The sequence below is a fragment of the Rousettus aegyptiacus genome, unplaced genomic scaffold, assembly GCF_014176215.1.
Source record: "Rousettus aegyptiacus isolate mRouAeg1 unplaced genomic scaffold, mRouAeg1.p scaffold_m13_p_5, whole genome shotgun sequence".
Taxonomy (NCBI): Eukaryota; Metazoa; Chordata; class Mammalia; order Chiroptera; family Pteropodidae; genus Rousettus; species Rousettus aegyptiacus.
In genome coordinates this window covers 109,099,260-109,121,257 of record NW_023416308.1, presented here as the reverse complement: position 1 = coordinate 109,121,257, position 21,998 = coordinate 109,099,260, and the positions used below count along the sequence as shown (strand labels likewise).

At 38.4% G+C, this 21,998-nt stretch overlaps 1 protein-coding gene across 2 annotated transcripts; it reads left to right on the top strand.

Annotated features, from left to right (window-relative positions):
• The first annotated feature begins 5,766 nt into the window (after window positions 1-5,766).
• On the top strand, window positions 5,767-21,138 carry MTCH2 (mitochondrial carrier 2). 2 transcript variants are annotated; one of them, XM_016146600.2, is made up of 13 exons: window positions 5,767-5,970; window positions 7,994-8,078; window positions 8,230-8,336; window positions 11,181-11,207; window positions 11,404-11,466; window positions 12,814-12,871; window positions 13,139-13,190; window positions 13,619-13,678; window positions 14,829-14,922; window positions 15,808-15,855; window positions 16,560-16,627; window positions 17,819-17,894; window positions 19,617-21,138. In XM_016146600.2, exons 1-13 carry the CDS (start codon window positions 5,884-5,886, stop codon window positions 19,701-19,703), a joined length of 912 nt encoding a protein of 303 aa, XP_016002086.1. In that variant the 5' UTR covers window positions 5,767-5,883; the 3' UTR covers window positions 19,704-21,138. The 2 variants fall into 2 exon arrangements, with proteins under 2 accessions (XP_016002086.1, XP_016002087.1); XM_016146601.2 differs by lacking the exon at window positions 11,181-11,207 and having other exon boundaries at window positions 5,794-5,970.
• Window positions 21,139-21,998: the final 860 nt, after the last annotated feature.

Below are 21,998 nucleotides of genomic sequence, written 5' to 3'. Positions count from 1 at the left end.
AAATTCATTCTATCAAAAGAAAGTAGATTTTGAGGTTGAATTACAAAACAAACCCCACAAATTATATGGCATATACAAGAGACTCACCTAAAACAAAATAACTGAGAAAGACTGAAAATGAAAGAAAGGACAGAGGAGCAATAGGCAACTACAAATAAATAATAAAGGGCCATAGCCTTAATATCAGATAAGAGAGAATTCAAGGCCAAAAGCATTTTACAAGACAAACTGACTGAAAGAGTGCAATATACAATCAATTAAGCTCTAATAGTTACAAATTCTCTATACCAAATAACATTGTATTAACATTCAAAAAGAGAAAAACTACTAGAAATGCAAGGATAATTAACCAATATACATTAATATTGAAGATTTTATTTCACCTTTCTTCGATGAAGTGGACAAAAAGTAAGACACACACACACACACACACACAAAACACTAAAACCTGAAAAAAAAAACATACCCTTGCAAATGCTCATGGAACACTCCCCAAAATCACTCATATATTAAGCCACAGAGAAATAAATTAATTTATAAAATTCTAAAAAAGTAGAAATAGAAAAGACAATATTCTCTGAAGACAAAACCATACTAATAATGAATAATGTTATCTGGGAGGTGAAAACAAAAACTGCCACTGAGAAATCAAAAAACTCTTTCAAACAAATCATTGGTCAAAGAAGAAATCAAAACCATAATTGCCATCTTCTGAAGAACACATTAGAATCTACAAGCTAACACAGTGCTCAAACGCAAGTTCATACTTAAATACTTACAGTAATGAGTAAGAAAGGATAACAATGAAGTAAGCATCTATAGTAGGCAGAATTCTAAAGGTCTCCCCCAAGAGTCCTGTCTTCTGGTTATTTTATCAAACACAAATCTAAGTACTGCTAGGAAAGGATTTTCTAGATGGAATTAAGGTTATTTAATCAGCTGACTTTAAAATGAGATTATCCAGGGAGATCAGGCGTAATCTCATGAAATCTTAAAAAACAGAAGAGAAAGGCACAAGAGTTTATCAGAGAGACAGAATGGAAGAAGAGGCAAAAGAGGTTATCAGGGGAGGTCAGAGATAAGACTTCACCCACCATTGCTGGCTTTGAATTTGGAAGAAGTGGGCCCTGAGCCTGGGAATATTAACAGCCTCTAGACACTGAAGACAACCCCTGGACAATAGCCAGCAAGGAAACGAGAACCTTGATCTTATGATCACATGAAACTGAGCTTGAATTCGCCAACAATCTGAATGAGCCTAATAGATTTTGCCCCAGTCTTCAGATAAGAACCCAGTGAGCCAACACCTTGATTTCAGCCTTGCAGAACCCAGAGTTGAGAAATCAGACAAGCCAAAGGGACCTCCAATCTGCAAAATTGTGACATAATAAATTTATGTTATTTTAAGCCGCTAAGCGGGAATTTATTATGGCAGCACTATAAAACTAATACAGCAACTAATTTAAGAAGTTAGAAAAAGAACAACTAAATAAAGCCAAGGAAAGCAAATAGAAGGAATTAAGAATTAAAAAAAAAGAAAATGATTAATTGGAGGACAAACAGAAAGTAGTCAACACACCTGCGAGCTGCTTGAACTGCAGTGGATCCTACATGACATGGCAGGGAGTCTAAAACATTCCCTAAGTTTCATGAGCCTCTCCTGGGCCAGTGGCCAAGGACAGGCAAGGCAGTAAAGGACAAAGGCATATTTCTAAAACAAGAAAATTCTTTACATAACAAGTAAGCTTGGCTTTAAAAATAGCTACCTTTCTAATTTCTAAAATATAATAAACCCAAGTAGTAGATGAGCTGCAGAAGCTTTTTCCTCTCTGCCATGAAAGGAATCATAAATGCACTCATTCTCTGCTGCTACGTGGTCTTTCTGAGCTGTGAGCACTGTCATGTAGATCTGCTTAACTCTTTTCTGTCTAGCTTTCCTATCTTCTGCATTAAAACTTTTGTTTTCATCCGCCAGTGGCAAGACCTTTCATTTGCTCTTACTGTTTTCATCCAACAGTGTTGTAGCCGCCAGCCCCCGAAAGACACGCGGACCACCAGAACTCAGCAAGTTATAGGAAACATACTCTTTATTCAGCCAGCTGGGTCTGCCAGGGGTACGCAGACCCCAAATTAAGCAGCTCTGAAATGTAGAGGTACAGGGTTTTTAAGCCTCGAATCTCATTCTTCATTCTGTCTAAATGCAAAGGTCTATTTTTCTTGTATTCACTACCTATCAACCCACAGGTCGGTTGTGCAAGTGGGGTACAGAAGCAGAAAGCTTATTGTTAGAATGTTATGTTCCTATGTGTGATAGCCTATGTTCCCATGGTGATAGCCAAGCAATAATTTACTGCAAGTAATAAATTTCTAGCAGTCATTTTTCAGCCACCACAACAGTATAGTAATCATTTGAGGTGAGGGGAAGCAATAATATGCTCCTGGCTTTCTCCAGAACTGCTCATATGCCTTTCCCCAGTAAAGACCCAGCAACTAGATGAAGGCGCTCAAAAAATATTTATTGAATGAGAGAATGGATAGATAGATACATGGATGGATGGATAGATGGATGGATAGATGGATGGATGGATGGATGAATGCATGTATGGATGGAATTTACTCTCCTTCAAATCTTATTTGAGTTCCTACTTCCTCTGTGAACCCCGCCCAGATCTAAATCTGCTTCCCCAGATTTCTCCATTCTCTGCTTTCCCTATTCATTGGTGATACAATTCAGTTCTCAACAGTTTCATGTATCTTAGCTTTCTGTCTCTAACCAGATTGTACATTTTGCAGGACCCACGTGAGATGAAATTCAGTTCCCAGCACTGTGCTGGGAGTTGTATTTCTAACTGTGCAACTTGGTAGAGTCACCAACTTTTCTGAAGTTGTCTCCTCATCTTGAAACACAGAAATGATCCCTTGCCAGCCCACTTCATAAGGTTGTTATGACATTCAAATGAGATATTGTATGTGACTAAGCACTGGAAATTGTAACCTGTTCTGAAAATATAAGGTATTGGTATTATAGTAGGTTCAATAACTGTTGACCAGTTAAAGAAGCGAGAACCAATATTTAGTGAAAACCTGCCAATTTCTAGGCAGAGGTTAATTCTCATAGCACCATTGTAGTTAAACACAATGTTGTTTTTGACTGTCCAGTGGACATTTGTCTTTTTTTATACTAGCATCCCAACTTTCCATTGGGAGAAATCATGCCACTCTCAATCATGTACTTCGAGTGGACTCCTTACAAGGATATAAGCTCCATTCCAGCTCCAAGGAAAGGTGTGTGTTCTACACCTCAGGCAGGCTGTATATCCCATCCCTCTGATCACAGTGAATAGTTTAGGAACGTGTATGCAATCCAATCCAGACCCTCAGATGTCTGATGGATCTTAGGGTTGAGAGTAGCTCATTTGTCTGGTCTTAGGACTATGACAGTATGAGGTGGGAGCTTCAGGAGACTTCCCTGAGGAGTGATTCCCTCTGAGAATAAAGCCAATAAAGAAGAAAACAGAATTTTAAAGGGAAGCCTAGTCCAGGTACAACCTTTATATCCTGGATTCAGCCATGCCTGAAGTCATCCATTTATATAAATCAATAAATTCTCTCCCTCCTCGACTCCGCCCCAAAGAAGTTTGAGTAGCATTTGATGTCACTTGCACTCAAAAAGTTCTAATTAAGACAATAGAGGAGTATTTCAGTTGAGACTAATGCAGTTTCAAAAGCAGATCCATGACAGAGTACATCTATAGTTAACTGAGGTATATGAAGGAATTCAGAGGAAGAATAAACAGCCTGGACCCACTCCCTAGTAAATCTCAGAGGTTCTCACTGGAATAATTATTCCAATGAATACTTATTGAGTACCTACTATATGCCTGGTATACCCCAGGTACCGAGAATATAGTAGTGAACAAAAAAAAAATGACAAAAATCCCTGCCCTCTTGGACTTCATATTCTAGTATGTGGGTAAGAACAAATTAAAAATGTAATTAAATAGTACTTTGGAGAAAAATAAAACAAAGAAGGGAAATAGGGAACACCAGATCGCTTTTGATACTTATCACAATGAACCATCATTGAAGGAGGTTTATTCACCTCAAATTCAACACAAACAGATTAAATGACTCACACAAGATCATCAACTAGTGAGTGGCAGAATCAGAATTGGAAAATGGGGGAAAAGTTACAGGACATTTGATCTCTCTCCCAGGTCAGACTGCCTATAAGCTCAGGAGTCTTTTAACTGAGAAAGGCACTCATCTTTCTCTGAGCTTCATTATTTTTATTGACCTCTTGGCAGCTTTTGACATTACTAATCATCCCTTCCTTTTCCAAACTTTTCTCTTGACTTCAGCAACATTATGCCGTTCTAGTTCTGTTTCCCTTCCCAATTAGTTCTGCCCCTTTTGAAACTTTTCTTATTCCTCTCACTACTTGAATATGAGTCACCAAATACAATCCATCGTATGGAGTCACCATATTGTACTATATCAGGGAACACCATTCATTCATATCATAGGCTTTGTGATGACATTCTTTGGAGTAGTGCAATACACAGCCCAGGCATCAGTATATAGTAACTTTATACCTTTTGCACTTCTCTTATCTATGCTGCTGACTTTAGTACTTTTTCCTCTGCAGATTTTACCCCAAACTTCATGGGCAGCTTCTGCCGTGATCCATTGGATAATATGGTGGAGCATCCTGCATGCCTCAATCACACACTCTTGCAAGAAGCTCTGTACCTCTCAGTGCCCACAGGTATCAGTGGGGCAGAAACAGTGAATATTTTATTGGCAACACCAAAGCACAAATTCATGCATAAGGAGTCTCCTTGCTAAATGGTCTCTGGTTAGACATCAGACATTGTCTGGTTAGACACTGTTGTTTAGATATTGATTGTATTGCTGTCTAAAGATTTCTGGATTTAGTTAGAAGTAACTCGCAAATTTCTTGTAACTCTAAAAGCTAAAATTTGATATTGTACCTTTGTGTGCTACTGATGGGTAGGCATATTACATAACTCAATCTTCACAGGTACGAAATAGACATTGCCATACTAATTTGTCCAAAATTCAAAGAGTTCCTGTGTTTTGCCTAACTAAAGTCACACTGTTATTAACTGATAGAGGTGGAATTTGAACCAAGTTTATTGAACTTCAAAGACCATGCTCTGTAAACTGCCTCCCAATATAACCTAACACTGTGCTGAGTACACTGTGCTGAGTACAGTGAAGGAGACAGATCAATTTCAATGTGCTACAGGACGATGTGGTAGGAAATAGGGGAGAGGTAAATTAAGACAGGGATCAGAGAAGGCATTTCTGAGAATGAATTGAATGAATGCACCAGTAGCAACCGGCTGATGGATTCGTTATTCTGTATCAGACTTATCTAGTTTTCGTTAGCCATTAGATTGTTTATGGTTCTGACGGTAAATACCCTTTGGACTTTATACTGCTCATGTGCAGAGGCGAAGCATAACGAAGAGTCCTTTCAATCCTTTCTATTCTCCTGACCTTGCCTTAGCCGTCAGGGTCACATTCCCCCGTCGCCACGCCCATTCTCCTCCTTCCGGGCGCTTCGGCCTGCGCAAGCGCAACAGAAACTGCCGTTCCTAGCGGAGGGCGCAGATCCCTACGAAACGCGTGCGCCCTCAGCCCGTAGGCCCCGCCCCGCCCCCTGAGCAGACTCGCGAGCGCCTGCCGTTTCTCGGGGCGGGGCGGTGGGCGGGGCCGGGGCGGGGCCGCGCGCGCCAGTCCGTGCGTGCGCGCGCGCCGCCGGCGGGCCAGTGAAGCCGGCGGCCCTGGCACGTGATCCGGGACCGGCTCGGTTGCTTGGTGGCTCCGTCTGTCTGTCCGTCCGCGGGTGCCATCATGGCGGACGCGGCCAGTCAGGTGCTCCTGGGCTCCGGTCTCACCATCCTGTCCCAGCCGCTCATGTACGTGAAGGTGCTCATCCAGGTATGAGTCGTCGCCATTCCCTTCCCTGCGCGGCGCCCTGTTCGGTCGCCGCTGTCCACGGCGCCTGAGGATCGGCTCCAGCCGTCCCGGGCCTTCAGTCTCCCTAGATGCTGCTGCTTCTCTGCTGCCCTTCCCTCTCCGCAGGGACACCTTCCACCGCCCGCTAACCTTCCACTGCCCATGGGCCTTCCCGAGGTCTCGCCTCTCCGCCAAGCGGCGAGGCCCGCTCCTTTCCCGGTAGTCAACTGCCGTCCTGCCTTGCTCCGTGGTTCCTCTGAACTTTGTTTTTCATTCTGTGAGGTTGATCTTGGCCGGGTCGCCGTCAAGGGCTCCCCAACCCTCCCCTTTTGCCCCTCTGAAATTAGTATTCACCTCCCTCCCTCCCCCCCCCCCCCGCAAACACAAGACATGAAATCTGTTGAAATTAAAAATAAAGAGGGGAGCCAAGATTTCATTCTCTTTCCCACTCTTTTTTTTTTTTTTTTTTTTGCTACCGTTACTGATGCTATTCTCCGAGATTTTAGCACCAGATACCCACATAAACACAGGAGCTCTTTCAGAAGTGATAACGAAGTGGTTGCCGAGTCCAATTTCGGAAGGATCCACTGAGCGCCCTCAACAACAGCCGCCCATGTGGCTCCTGACAGTGAAAACCCCAACTGTCTGAGCTGGAAATCAGTTCAGCTGGAAGAGTTTTGGCGAGTTTCAGTATATATATTAGTTTCCAATCTACTGCAAAATAATTCTTAAATGGTATTGTATATACCAGGCAAGGAGGCCAAGTTTTAGCTGATGATAAACTATTAGGTAGTATTTTCAATCTGAATTCCCCTATGATGGGCAAGTCATTCATTTTTTTTAAACCTTTGAGAGTTAACATAATTATATCTTGCACTGTATGGAGGAAGGGAGGAGCTTTTAGAAGCCCTGTCTTCACCATCTACCTTTCTGTCAAAAATATGCAAGACATGAGGCGAGGGCTACATTTCTTATTCTTGAGTTAATGCTAATGCAAATTATGTGTTGCTTAGCTGACCCTTGTGGGTTCAGATTCTATATGTAAAAGGCTATTGTAAAATAAGTTATTTGAACCAAGAACATAGACTTTGATCGAAATGTACTATGACGTCTAAAACAAAATGGGCACGTGTAGCTAGGTAGTATCTGAGATGACAACATTTTGCAGTAAACCTGGAATGAGCCCATTACTCTGCTTTTACAAGAGGCAGAGTTTTCAAGTGACGTTCAGAGCTCTTGCCTCAAAACTTGAATATGCATAATCCTGATTACACAACATCTACATTTTGCCAAGTGTGTCAAGTCTCTGTGAAAGTCACAAATATTCAGTTTTTAAAAATAGTTGTATGGTAACACTTTCAGGGAGCTCAGGCAGGAGTTATTTAACTGAGCAAGAATTGTAGCAATACAGTCAAAACCATGTCCTACAACATTTGCATTCTTTCAAGTATCCCTTAGTACTAAAAATGCTGAATATATTGTAGAAATAAAATGACAGTCATTTTTCTAGAGTCCTTCATTGATTGTTAATGACATCTGCTGTTTTACATGGCCTTAGCTTGTAATTACTTCCCAAATGAATTTGCCTTTTTTATGTTCTGTCTTACTAACCAAATATGAAGTTGATGGCTTAGTCTTTTCATTTTGTCCAAGTATAAGAAACATGCTAAATTTTCTTAAGAAACTATTTTGGAGCCTCCTCAGTAAACTGTCGCTTTCCTAACAGAAGATTCTCTTATTCTATTTTCAGTTTTATATTAGTCTTTCTCAGCTACATGGCTTAATCTGTAGAGTCTGAACCAAAAGGAAACTTGGAGTTTCTTGAAACCAGTCTTATCAGTTGACAAAATAAAAAACTGACAAGGATGATGCTTCATCATTGCCTTGGAAAACCTACACTGCATTTTAACTTGTGTTACAAATTAACCCAGTGTTCTTCAAGACCTCGCAATCAAAGCATTCATGGGAATATTGCTTATATTGATATATTCTCTTGTTTTGAAAGGTGGGATATGAGCCTCTTCCTCCAACAATAGGACGAAATATTTTTGGGCGGCAAGTTTGTCAGCTTCCTGGTCTCTTTTGTTATGGTAAGTGTCTGATTTATTCAAAATTGGATGACATTGAGGACTATGTTAGGCAGGAGTTACTGAAAGAGTATATGTAGAAAGCATATTTGTTGAAATTTCTCTATAACCATTTCCTTCTACTGGAATTTAAATCTCTGACTTGCATTCTTAGCTCAGCACATTGCGAGCATCGATGGGAAGCGTGGGTTGTTCACAGGCTTAACTCCAAGACTGTGTTCAGGAGTCCTTGGAACTGTGGTCCATGGTAAAGTTTTACAGGTAAGAAGAAAATCAATTCATCTTCCCATAGATTTAGATTTCCTTTTAGGCAGTTCAAGAGCAGTTTCAAAGATATATGTTTCTTTCTTCCTCTTGAAAATCATTTACATGGAATACCCATTCATAATTCTTTCCAGGGAAGCAAGGGGAATTTGTATAAAATGAAGTAATTGATTTTGATTTACACAGCATTCTTCCTCTGAACCAGTTGTTCTGAGTGGAAATTAAATACACTTATTCAATCTCATATATAGCTAATTTTATTTCTTTGAAGGAAGAATTTTATTTCTCTGATTAAACATATTGCTTTCTGAATTTATTTTCCTCTTATTTCTAGAGTTACCTGTAGTAAAATGTTGCCTGTCACAAACTTATTTAAAAAAAAAAAACTTAACACAATAAACATAAAAGTCAGGATAGTGGTTATTTGGGGTGGCAGGGGAGGGAGACCCCATGTGTGCAGTTATGGGGTAATGGAAATAAGTTTTTCCTTGACCTGGATCATGGCTATATGGGTTTTGTCTTTTAATTACGTATTATATTGAACATTTGTATTTTGTGCACTGTTTTCTATACCCGTTATTATTTGCATAAATTTGAAAGTTTTTCTTTTTAACCTCGCCCTAAAGTATGCATGAAGTATGGGTTAGTGGTTAATTTGGAGAAGTGGGGGAGAGGTGAGGGTGGGACTTTAGCTATATCTGTGGTGTTTTATCTTAAGGTGAGAGATCTTAAGCACAAAGGACAAAATATTGACACCTGTTTAACTTTGGTGCTGGATATCTAGGTGGATTATTTTCTTAATTTTTCCATATGTTTGAGATGCTTCATAAAACGTTTTTTGAAACATCAGAGTTACATTTCTTTCTTTCTTAGTGACCATTTTGTTTTGCAGCTTCTTTTAACTTCAGATGCTAAAGCTTATAATTTTGATTGTACTAGCTCCTCAGTTACGATGTAGGTCTAACAGAATTGCCCTTTGTTCTATTTATAAAGGTGTTATGAATACAAATTCTGTACCATGTAGAACAGTCCATGGGAAGGTTGTTCAGCATAAGTATGGTTGAGAATATAAAACTAACGGGTTTTTTTCTAGTGCATCATTCTGTTTCCTACTGACACCAAGGATGGGTTATCACACTATAACTCTAAAAAATGTAGCAGTGTATGCTAACCCAATCTATATTCAACCTGTATAATATATCAGATGTGCTAAATTCCAAACATTTACTAACTGTTTAATACAGTCCTCTATGTACGTTTTGAGACTTTAATGTTACCCCAATTCTAATGTTTTATTATCTGAGAAGCACATCATGATTTTGTTAGACAGTATCATGATCTAATTGGCTTAGATTTTAAATGCTGTTCAGCCTTCAGTGATTTGAATTGGAGAGGTTTTTCAGTCATTTCCTCACATGCAAGCTGTTTCACCCTTCAGTCATTTTGTTATTCTTTACATTATTCTTGTTGTCCTGCCTGTGGACTGAATTTAGAAGCACCATTCCCAGTGTCCCATGGATCAGAGTGATGGAGTCTTAATGGGTTCATGTTTTTAGTGTATTGATTACTAGTCTTTGTTCTCCAGTCACACCTACTCTTGGCTCAGTGAAAGTTTTGCTGTTAGGAAGGTAAAATTTACATATAGAAAGGCAGTTGTCATCTAGTCAGAGGTTCATATATATAGACATAGGGCGAAAGTGAAATTACTGCTTGAAACCGAGTTCCTTTATGACAGGAAAAGTAAGACAAACTTGATGTAACCAAGTACCCTTTTGAATGTGTGTTTTTACATGTAGTCAAATGAATATAACAGATTGGTACTACACTTAGTGTCGAAAGCAGCTTGTACAGTCAAGAAGACAGAGCAATCCAGGGTTGATGAAACTGTTAACCTCTGTAAGAAAGAGTTCTATGTAACTGAACAAGAATTCAAATTGAAATCTGTTCGGAATGTAGAAGAGACAGGTAGAAATTTTTATTAATGCAGTAAAAAGTATAGTCTAGAGATAAGTGATAATTTTTAAAGGTGCCTGAAAGAACTAGAATTACTTCTAGCCAAAGACCTGTAATTTGACCAAAAAACACCATTTTGTTTAATCTTGATTTTCTCTTGCCTCTGATCTTTAAAAACAATTCTTTTTAGAAAAGAAAGTGTTGTCTGTTTTATTTTATCTGGCATTACTAGGAGTATAATTGATCCTTTTGTTTTACCTAACCCATCTTCTATTTCTGAAATATCTCACAAATACTATTTCCTCTTCCAGTATAATCTGAACTCTGGCCATATTCATGTTCTCTAGAAGAGAAAAAAACCTTTCTTGCTTGTTTCAGAAATTGTCAGATACAAAAGGAAAAATGAGGTGATTTCAGCTATTCAGACTTAGCACCAATTCTCTGTTCTTTTGTACAGGGAAGAAAAGAGTTTTGCCCTAGTTTGGTATTGGTACGGCTTTTTCCATAGCCTTAGACCTAGGCTATGTTTTTGCCAGTTTCCTTTCTGTTAAATGTGTATGTTTCGTAAATGTTCTTAGGTTTTTATTTTGTTTTCCTTTTACTTCTTTTCGGTGAGAGTTTTCATGAGCATTTGCTTGTTCCTCTAGCTGATTAGTGTGTTAAACTTAACAACAAAATCATCCTACCAAATACTTATTTATACTTGATTAATTAGAATTAGAAGTTATTTGAATAGTTGCAGCAAAAAAGAATCAACTATTTTGCTTTCTACCAATAGAGTTTTCATTTCATATCCTCTTTCAATGACACTGTGATTACTCTAATCATCCTTTCTTTTTTTCTTTCTTTCTTTCTTTTTTTTTTTTTTTCTCTCTTCTTCCTTTGCAGCATTACCAGGAGAGAGACAAGGTTGAGGTATGTTGGAGCTTTGTATGCATGGGCCTATTTTCCATGCAAGTTGTTATCACTCTTTGGTCCTCTTTAGGAGAAGGGACAAGCAGTCAGTTGTTTCTTTTTCATCTCAGTGAGTGTTGGAGTACAGGGTGGCCTCTAGTTTGAACAGTTCTATTTAAAACCATCAAGGTATCTGTCTTTTTCATTTGATTTCCAGGAGTTAGGACCTGGAAATGTACAGAAAGACGTCTCTTCTTCCTTCGACCGAGTTATCAAGGAGGTAAGAGATGAATTATGTCCTACACTATTTCCCTGAATCAGTGTGTGCAGTATGGCAGTTGTGGAATCAGGATTATCAGGCCTGTATGTTCGTTATCTGTTCCAAATGAAGTTAAACCTTCACCTTGATTTGGGCTTTACTGTATGTATAACAAAAAAAGAGAAAAAAACATCGCTCGCTGTTTGGAATAGATGAATTTCAAGGAAACTAATTTTGTTCACTCATTTCATAAAATCGAAGAGATGTCTACTGAAAATCTAATAAAATTGAAAACCTCTGGTACAAAAGTATTGAAATAGTGGTCAAGACTTTTGTGTGTTCATATCATGTATCCAGAAATGCTTTTATAGCATTCTTACTTTAGATTTCACACTCTCATACTCTGCCGCCAGAGTTTGTTTCATGTCTGACTTAATATTTATGGCTTTCAGAACTACTTTTATTGCTTACTTTTTATAAGTTGTCTGATTGTCTTTAGCGAGGTCACGATTTTCCAGGAAATGCTGTCATTAAAATATATATTCTAAAACAAACCTTATACCTTAGATGAATCAGGTTGGTTTTCTATAAATTTTCATGAAGGGAGTTTATTTAAAAGTAGAGAGACATGTATTAATATGCATGTTGTATTTTCTTAATTTCGATTAGCCTGTCCTATCCCACAGAATCTTCTCAGAACTACCATCGGAGTAGGGATGAGGAGCAATTAACTGAGTGACTGAAGATCATGTTTAAATACAAAAATGGATGGCAAACCTCCCTCCAAATACTGTAATTTAATTCTTTCCTACCTTTTTACAGAGTCCTGTAAAGAGAAGGATGAACCAGGATAAATAAAACAGCTCTAAGATGCTTTGGGTTATGGGGTTGTAGTCCAAAAACAAATCATAGTTGTTTAGTTCTCCCTAAGATGCTGGTGCAGATGCAGTGGAGCCTGACATTTGTCTGGTGTAGGTGTGTCTCTGAAATCACTCACGATGAGAGAGCGATTTAATAATCTAAACACAGGCCTCATAGTGTTACTCCATCTCTGGTTACTGTTTGCTGGCAACCCTCCCTGTTGCTTTGCTTTCATTTTTCTTATCTGTAAAATTGAGATGGTAATAGAAATCTGCTTTGCTGAAGAAAGTTGAGAAGTAACTGTAACAGAACATTGAAATCCATGAGTAAAAGGTATGATGGAGTAACAGTGTATTACATTGTATCGCATTCAAGCTCCTCTTTCTGACTCCAGGCAAGAGTGCCCTTGCTCACTTTCCTTGTTCTGCAGTATCCCACACATAACTTCCCACAGGAATTTGAGTGTCATTTATTTAGATTTCAGCAGTGTGTGTTGATTGTTTCTAGACAACACGTGAGATGATGGCTCGTTCTGCTGCTACCCTCATCACACATCCCTTCCACGGTATGTTTGCAGCTGATAACCGAAATCTAATTTCTTACCTTCTACAATATGACCTCTCCTGATTGCTTTAGACAGTTGACGTGGGAGTTCACGGAAGTGCCTTGCCTGCATGTTTTTGTTTATTTGCTTGTTTTGGCTTTTATCCAGTTTATCCAGATAGTAGTGTCTTTAGATGGAAAAACCCTTTTTATTTTATTTTGGGGGGGGGGGGTGGCAATCAAAATTTGTCTCAATGTAGTTTTAAAATCTTTTCTCTGTATTCTGTAGTGATCACTCTGAGATCTATGGTACAATTCATTGGCAGAGAATCCAAGTACTGGTAAGTGTTTTTGTTTTCAAGTATTTAAGATCTGTGGAAGCCAAAGTACTAGAATACTAGTGCTTTACATTTTTATGATGCCTTAGAGTTTACAGAACAAATTCATGTATCTTATATCATTTCATCTGTACATAAACCAGTAAATAAAAGAAAATGGCCCAGGCAATTTTAGGAGTCTGCCTGGGATCTCAGGATAAGTTACAGAGCCAACGAAGCCAAAATTCCCCCTGACTCCCTGTGACTGCATCCTTAGGCAGTACTGTCTCCACTTCTAAGCCCACAGTCAACTGTCTTTGCAGAGTGGGAGTAGTAGAAAAGGGGGCAGGGGCATGTAAATTTGACCTCGTCAAAAGTGATAATTGAACATTTTTTAAATAGCTCCAAAATAATCTAATGATTTTACGTTTTCTTTTTCTGTACCTACCTAGTGGACTTTGTGACTCCATAGTAACCATATATCGGGAAGAGGGCATACTAGGATTTTTTGCGTGAGTAAATTGTTGATTTGTGTCTGTGATCTGTGTGAGTGGAAGGCTTTAATGAAAATAAGGACATGACTCTGTTTAATCCCTGGGGAAAATGTGTGTGCTGGGTTTACTTCATATTAAGCTCTATTTAGGCCCCTCTGGCTTATTCTCTTGTAAAGATCTCAGACTTTTGTTTCTGGATATCTAAAGCATTTGGAATGAGTTTGCTTGTTTGTTTGTTTGTTGGTAACAAATTTATTCTAAGTTCCTACCCTCACAGTTAAGTTTCCGATTATGTACAGTTGATAAAATGAGGGAAATTAATGTTTTAAAAAGGGAAAAATCATCTAACATGTAGCTTCTTTATCCTGAGAGGATACGTTTTTGCAAGGGTGTACTGTTCCCTTGAATTTACATCAGAATGACTTGGACTGCTATCCTCATTTTTTTTATTGACAGTAAAAATGGCATTACTAAGTAAATGGTCCTTTTTAATTTTCAGAGTGTTTCCATGTAATTGATTTTATTTGAATATCATAAATACTCTGGGCCATAGACAGAACAGCGACAATTATTCTCATTTTAGAGATTTAAAAAAATGGATGCTCTGGGGCGTTCATTTGCTGCCGGTCATATAGGTGATAAGTAATAGAAGTGGCATTTGAACCCTAGCCTTCAGTCTGTGGGGTAATGTTTATCTCATATTCCATGCTGCCTCACCTCATCATCCAGGCTCTCAAAACTGGTTTTTAATTTCTCTCAGCTAAATCTATGTTGGACCATTCTCATTTTGTAATTTTTCTCATCCTTTGCCCTGACAATTAGAATTGTCAAAACCATATTTAAGTCTCTTCTCCAAAGGAGGCAGGTTTTTGGCTCCCTGCCTATAGTTATTAATAGTAAAGCGAGCCATTGGCCATAGCTTAGAGGGGTATAGCTGACCTGCATTTTAAAAATAGAAACAAAAGTCATTAGAGATTAGCTTCCACTACAGTTTTATCAACTAGTATGAACTAGTTATGAGAGCTGGGTTCTGGTATTTGATGTCTTTTTCAGTTTTTTAAGAATGTTTTAAAATTTCTAACTCTCTGAGAAGTATTTGTTTTGTATTGAGTGGATTATCTTTTTACTGGTCACGTTTCTTGATTCGTCTTATTGTTTCTTCATGTAGGGGTCTTATTCCTCGCCTCCTAGGTGACATCATTTCTTTGTGGCTCTGTAACTCACTGGCCTACCTCGTCAATACCTATGCACTGGACAGTGGGGTAGGTTGTGACCTTGATGAGATGTGTTGGCACTGACTATTGTATTCACCTGGCACCTAGGTTAGCTTTAAAGTAAGATGGCAATTTGTTATATGCCAGACTCATGTAGCTGGACATCAGTCAAGTTTCCAAAGGCCAGTGGGATGACCCATACTATTTACCATGGAGAGATGCACCTAAAAAGTAAGCCCAAGGTACCTGGCCCTGTCTCTGTGCTGTAAGGAGATCGCTTCGTTATCGATAACCGTGAAGGAAGGCAATTTTATAGTGCATTCATGGTGTTTCGTCTAATCTGAAATGTTAAAGGGACTTGTGTATTGGGCTTTCTAGAAACCTTGGCCTGGGAGGTTTTGGGAATCAACCTTTCCCAAGTACTGTTTCCCCTGCCTCAGCCGTTCTGGGCCTCTTTGTACAGGCAGCCCCACGGCAGGATGGAAAATAGAACAGTTTAGTCCCAGGGGTGAGACTAAACCCATGTAGTAAGCTTCTTGAGTGTGGAGACTGATCTCCAAAGCATCTGCTACACAGCTAGGTGTATATAGAGGTAGTGACTTATTCCTCAGATGCACTGTAAATGCGGTTTCCAGTGATTGTATTTCTTTTTTTTTTTTTTTTTAAATCCTGAAGCTATGACATCTGTTTCTAAGCCATCTTATAAATTCATCTACTATGAATTTACAAATGTTGAATCAAGTTGGTCATTCTGACCACTACTTTTTGATGCTCATAATCAGTATTTTATATTTTCATCAAAATTAATTTTCAGACTGTCAAAGAAATTAATAATTTAGAGATAAACTATATTGATATGGTCGAGGACATTTAGCTGTTAATATCAGCTTGATTTTCTTCCTCATTTTCATAAAGCTTTGCTTTCCATTTTAGGTTTCCACCATGAATGAAATGAAGAGTTATTCCCAAGCTGTCACAGGAGTGAGTTTCTCTTTTAATCCTTTTCATCTTTTAGGAATTGTTCTGTTTTAAATTTGGCCTGTATTATCACTACTTTAAAGCAGCCAGATGTCCTGCAGGATAGTCAGATAGTCTCTCAAAGTTGTTAATCTTTGTCAGAGGTAAGAATAACCCAGTCTCTGCATCACACTAACAGCAATAACAAGTCCGGTGGTTTGGTGCTGTTCAAGTTTCGGGGGTGGAGGACGGTTTTCCATCACAGTTCTCTGCCTGCTTCTCACCAAACCCGCCGATCCCACGTGGAGGTCGTCACCCTCTTTGGTCCTGTGGGCTTCCAGTCGTTGCCTTCTGAAGTCATTTTTGTTGTCTTTGAAAGCATGCTCTGTTTTCTTATTTTCTTCAGGGGTGTTTTGAAATTACATGTAGTCACATTTACTTTTTCCTTTAAATATCATATTTCAGTTTTATTTGAATGAGGGCTCAATCGTAGAAGAGAAGTCTTCTGGCTTTTTGTTAAAATGTTAGATATAGTGGTGTATTAAGAAAAGGAAGAGTCTTCAGGCTTCAAAATATGTAACTTAGTCTTTGCTGGGATGCCCGGAGAGCAAAACCCGTGTTGGCGTATTTGACCACAGTGGCACTAAGACTTTAAGGGAGAGGAAAGAAAAGAATAACGAAGACTAGGAATGACCCAATAACTTAGCTGTCTTTTTACCATTTTACAGTTTTTTGCCAGTATGTTGACCTATCCCTTTGTGCTTGTCTCTAATCTTATGGCTGTCAACAACTGTGGGTAAGTGTTTTGCTTTTCTTGTCCTAGTAGTTGGCTGCTTGTATACTTGACAGGCAGAGGAGTCTTAGTAGAAATTTGGGGAAGAAAAGTACCATTTATGCTGTTACCAGATTTCCTAATTTTTTTTTATATGTCCCCACGTACCAGCAGTGGCATTAATTTATGTTATAAATGGCACTTCCTACCCTTTTTTTGGAATAAGGAAAAACATAAATAGGATTTCTCAAGTACTTATAAATAGTATGCATTTGCCAGTGGTATAGGCTCTACTCTGAAAAAGGCGGAGTAATTATCAGATTACTCCATTTTCACATATTTCCTTTATTTTAAATCTTTATCCCCTTTTTCTTGAAAGTTACAAAAGATATGTTAAGGATTGAATGACAACTTAACATTTGTTTTTCCTGGGGGCTTCATGGAGTGAGTTTTTAAGAAAGAAAAATAGTAAATTTGATCTATAGAAAGTTTCTTAACCTCACTATATTGGTTGGGAAGGGTGAGTGGTGACGGACACCCTTGAGTTCCAACTTCTAGTTGCCAAGTGACCATACCAAGTTGTACAGAGGTTTTGCTTCTTGACTTCACTCAAAACTCTGTTCCAGTACAGTACCCGATGTAGTATACCATGAGACACATCATTGATTTCAAATAAGATATCAGACAGCTCTGTGGAGTTTTAAATTATTATATATCATACCATGCTACATTCTGTTTGTTTTGTGATTTATAGGACAGCTGCCAGTTTTAGCCCAGACCATACTTAAAGGATGAACTAAATATATTATTATTCTTTACAATTTCTTAGAGAGGGAAGAGATCACGGGTTACACCCAAGTAGGAGAATGTAGTCACCACTGTTTGTATCCATTGTCATTTTGGTTCTTTTAAATACTACTTAGTTTTAAAACCCCCTTTCCCTGCTCTTTAATCATCTAATTACTGTATTCTAGAATTTCATTTGTCCACAAAGGAAAAACTAGATATTTTAAAAAATACACAATTGATTGAATTTTCTATTTATTTGTTGATTCAAAACCTAAATATAAGAGGGTGGAATTCATTGGAACTAAAATTGACTCTTAGGGAAACTTCTAGGTAGGAGACTATTTTGACAAAGATTTATTGAACTCTTGGGAGAATGTTTTGTAAATATTGGCCTGAGTAGCTAATCTTTTTTTTCCCCTCTTTCAGGCTTGCTGGTGGATGCCCTCCTTACTCCCCATTATATACTTCTTGGATAGATTGCTGGTGCATGCTACAAAAAGAGGTACTTCTCCTTTCTCTCTCACCCTCTCTTACCTTCCACTCAATATATTTTATTTCGTTTGTGTTTGTTTCTTTAAAATAATGTCTCTGGAATCCCAGATTGATTCTTGTAGCTTATCTTTTAGCTACCAATTAGTGTGCCCCTTACAATGTTCCTTGTCACTGTGGCATTGTACTAAAGTATGCTCCTTAGAAATCATCAGGAAGGGTAACAAGGACCCACCAGATGTGATCCAGGAGCCATTCGAGTGGTCACTTTCAGATTACAGATGGAGTGTGGGTAGATAGTTATCCTGGTTGTTAGAATAATGGCCTTGATTTCATATATTTTTTCAAATGCAACTTTTCGTAACTTCTCAGTATCTCCTTATATATTCAAGTGTTTTCCTACAGTATAGTATAGTAGAGGAAACTGAGAAATAAGTTGTTTATTTATGACATTATTAGTCACAGTGTTAAAGCTGATCTCTTGCTGCTAGAGTCTCATTAGTGGGTGATTTTGTTCAGACTCCCATGTATTCTTTGTTATTGCTCTGAGGTATATCATCTGCAACCAAAATTTCTTTATCAGTCTAGGCAAAGCTTTATTAGGAACCAACATAATGGACGGCTGTGTACTAAACTGAATACAGGATCACTTAAAATGGCCATCACTTAAAAAGCTATTTTTGAATGGAAAGCACTTTTTACAGGATTATAGGAGAAAGTATAAGAAACAGCTCTTTGTTACATTATGTTATAGCGCTGGTGAGACATATGAAAAAGGCCTTTTTCACAGAGCTCAGGCTTCCCCTAAGCTGAGGTTGCTGTTGCTCAGGGCACACACCCAACCGTCCCCTCTGTGAATCCAGACGAGAGCATGTGAGTGATGTCCACGCAGACCTAATGTAAGCATCTGGGTTTCACTCTGAGTTTTACGTTCTCGTTTGGACAATCTCCTGTTGTCTCAATTTAAAAGGAAAGATGGCTCTTTTCCTACTTTCTAATTAACCCCCTGCTATAGGAAGAAAGTAGACATAAAATGTATAAAGGTATCAGGCACCTGTGAGTACTTAAGACAACAGGAAACCTTGACTGGAAATTTACTCTCCATCAAGCATCATGCTAAGAGCTTTCCACATATCAGCTCAGGTAATCCTCAAAATAAGTAAGGTACCATTTTTTTATCAGCCCACTTCATGTGAGATGTGGGAGTTTGAACAAGTTTGAACAATTAAATAACATCATTTATGTAACCCAAGGTTACACAGCTTGTACTGGGGAGAGCAGAGTCTGCGTGCAGGCTGTCTTAACTGCAGCGTCTACTCAGTTAAGCTCACGACATTATTACTTTCATTTTAAGGTTCTATAAGTATTCCCTAAAGACCTGGCCATTCCATTACAAAACAAAAACTAGCATTTACTGAGTTTTAGGACTGTTCGCAGCACTTTATGTCAGTTATCTCATTTAATGGCTCAGCTGACAAATGGCAGAGCCAGAATCCAGACTTGGAATTCTGTCTAAACAAGAAAGAAATTTTTGCCTTATCCTTGTGGCAAAATTGTAGTTTGTTCCACAAAAGCTCAGCTTGAGTCAGAATACAAATTGCTACTCTAGTAAGAGTCCCAGTTTCGTCCTGGCTGTTTAGTTATGTCTCCCAGAAACATGTCCGGTTGGAGCTCTGCTGATTTGGACTAACAGATCTCATCTTCACACTAGACTATTTGTATTTTTTTTCCCCAGGGAAATATGAGCCGAGGAAATAGCTTGTTTTTCCGGAAGGTCCCCTTTGGGAAGACTTATTGTTGTGACCTGAGAATGTTAATATGAAGATGTGGGGCAGGGACAGTGACATTTCTATAGTCCCAGATGCACAGAATTATGGGCGAGAATGTTGATTTCTATACAGTGTGGCGCGCTTTTTTAATAATCATTTAATCTTGGGAAAATGGAGGTGTTTGGTGTCTGCCTTTTTTGTTCTTTTTCTCAGCACACGCAATTTGCCACTGATAATCCTCCTTTAGTTATTCTGAAATAGGATATTTTTGCTCCAGGCTCTGTATTTAAACAGAAAAAAAAAAAGTTGCATTTTCTTAAAGGTTGTCATGTGATTTGATCTATAATTTAAGGCTTTGTAAAATGAAGAATACAATCCCAAGAAGAAAGGGAAATAATTCTGTAAATCTTAAGAAAAGTAATAAGGCAAACTATATGGGGTGGGGGGAGGGTATGAGTGACCTCTTCTTTAGTAGATCCTAAAAATTCAACAGCATCCACCAGAATCTTCCTCCCATTATATGCTTCTAAGCACATTTGATTAACCCTGTTACTTATACTTCATGAAAATGACAATGCATTGCGAAATTACCCTAGAAAAATCTCTACATGAGGCATCCACACCATCAGTCTATTATTGCAAAGTAATAAATTGTCACCAACAACAGCAAAAAAAAAAAAGACAATTACAGAGAATAAGCAGAATTTGGAAAGGAAGCATGTCTTTCTTTTTTCCAAAAGGAATTCTTGTCATTTGAAATATGAAAAGCAAATACTGCAGTAGTTGCCCCCTTCTCTAAGAGCTCAGTCTTTGCCAGTCCCTAAATGACATCGTTATACTGTTCTAATTGTCTATACTCTTTTGTTCTTCAGTTTTTATTTCGTTTCCTTCTTGTTGTTATTGCAGAAGGTGAGTAGTTTTTCATTCCTAATGGCACCCTTGGAAAAAGTATATAACTTCTTATCAGGCGATTCAGACTTAAGACCACAGTGTTCTTAAGATCTTGACCACCTTGCATGTCATCTGTTAGGCATGTTAACAACATTTATAGAAGGAAAAAAATCACTTTAGAAGGAAATGAATTTCAACTCAAGTATAAAGCTCCTATATACACAAGCCTTTTTAAAGCAGATTAAAATGCTCAAAAATGAGAAAGCGTATGGTTTTACTTAAATAATCCACTAGGATGTTGCCAAATGCGTAAGCACTTAATGTGCTGCTTCTCAGACTTCTCTGTCAAAGCAGCAGCACCCATATTAGCGTGAGCGAGCAGGGGACTCCTCCCTCCCCCAGGGTTTAGGAATACAGCCTGAAGCTCATGAGTAGCTTACCAGGAAATGTCTTTGATGTCTCTTTGTCTCAAAAAGTAATGTAAATTTTATATTCTATTCAATATTATTTGCATTTGTTATAATATAAAAATGTTTTGCATTACCCACTTTTTTTCCCAAAAAAAAATCTTCAAGTAAAGATGATCTAGGAAAATGTGCCATGTTTATTATCCTGTGGCTTCTGTGCTCATACACACCTGCCTATTCGTAGTTAACTGTGACAACCAATCTACCACCAGAGGGCGCCAAGGCTTTGGTTTTTGTCTATGGAAGTTGGGCTGTCGAAAATTTTCACCAAGGCCTGTGGTGCTTCAAAGTGCTAGTCCAGACAATCAATCCAAGTGCATCCGAGCTATAGGTTCATTCAATAAGGGTACTATACCTGTGGTCTGAAAAATTTTATAAGCTGTTAACATAATCAAAAGCATGAAGTTGATTAAGGGGCTAGTAAATTTAGGTAGGTACTTTTAAGATACACATGCAAGAAATAATGAACTAACTCATTATGTGTGTAAATAATATAGACTTAGATGAGGATTATCTAGTAAGCTGCACCTATAAAACTGGGCAAGCAGTTTGCCTTGGCAGTGTTGAGCTGAAGTGCCAGGAAATATTCCCCCTAGGGAGTGTGATAGTCACTGAAGCTTTAATTAAAGTAAAGAACGAGGGGTTTCCTAAAACTTTTGGAGTTATAAAAATACCAGAGTATAAAAACAACCTTAGAGTGAAATAAACTTTAAACGTAGCCCTACATCTCAGCTTCTTACCACTACCTAAACATACCTTGGCTTTGCTATAATCTCCTACTCTAGAAATGTTCTTTCTCCTCTCTGTTGAATTTTTCCACATGGTAAGATTCAGTTCTAGTGCCATCTCTTGAAGTCTGTCATAGTCCAACCAGACAAGGTATTTACCTTCACTCTCCCCTCCTCCAGATCTCGTAATTATAGTACAAACTAAACTAACAAAACGGAAATAACATCCGACACCAAGTTTAAGGCTTACACGACAGTGGCA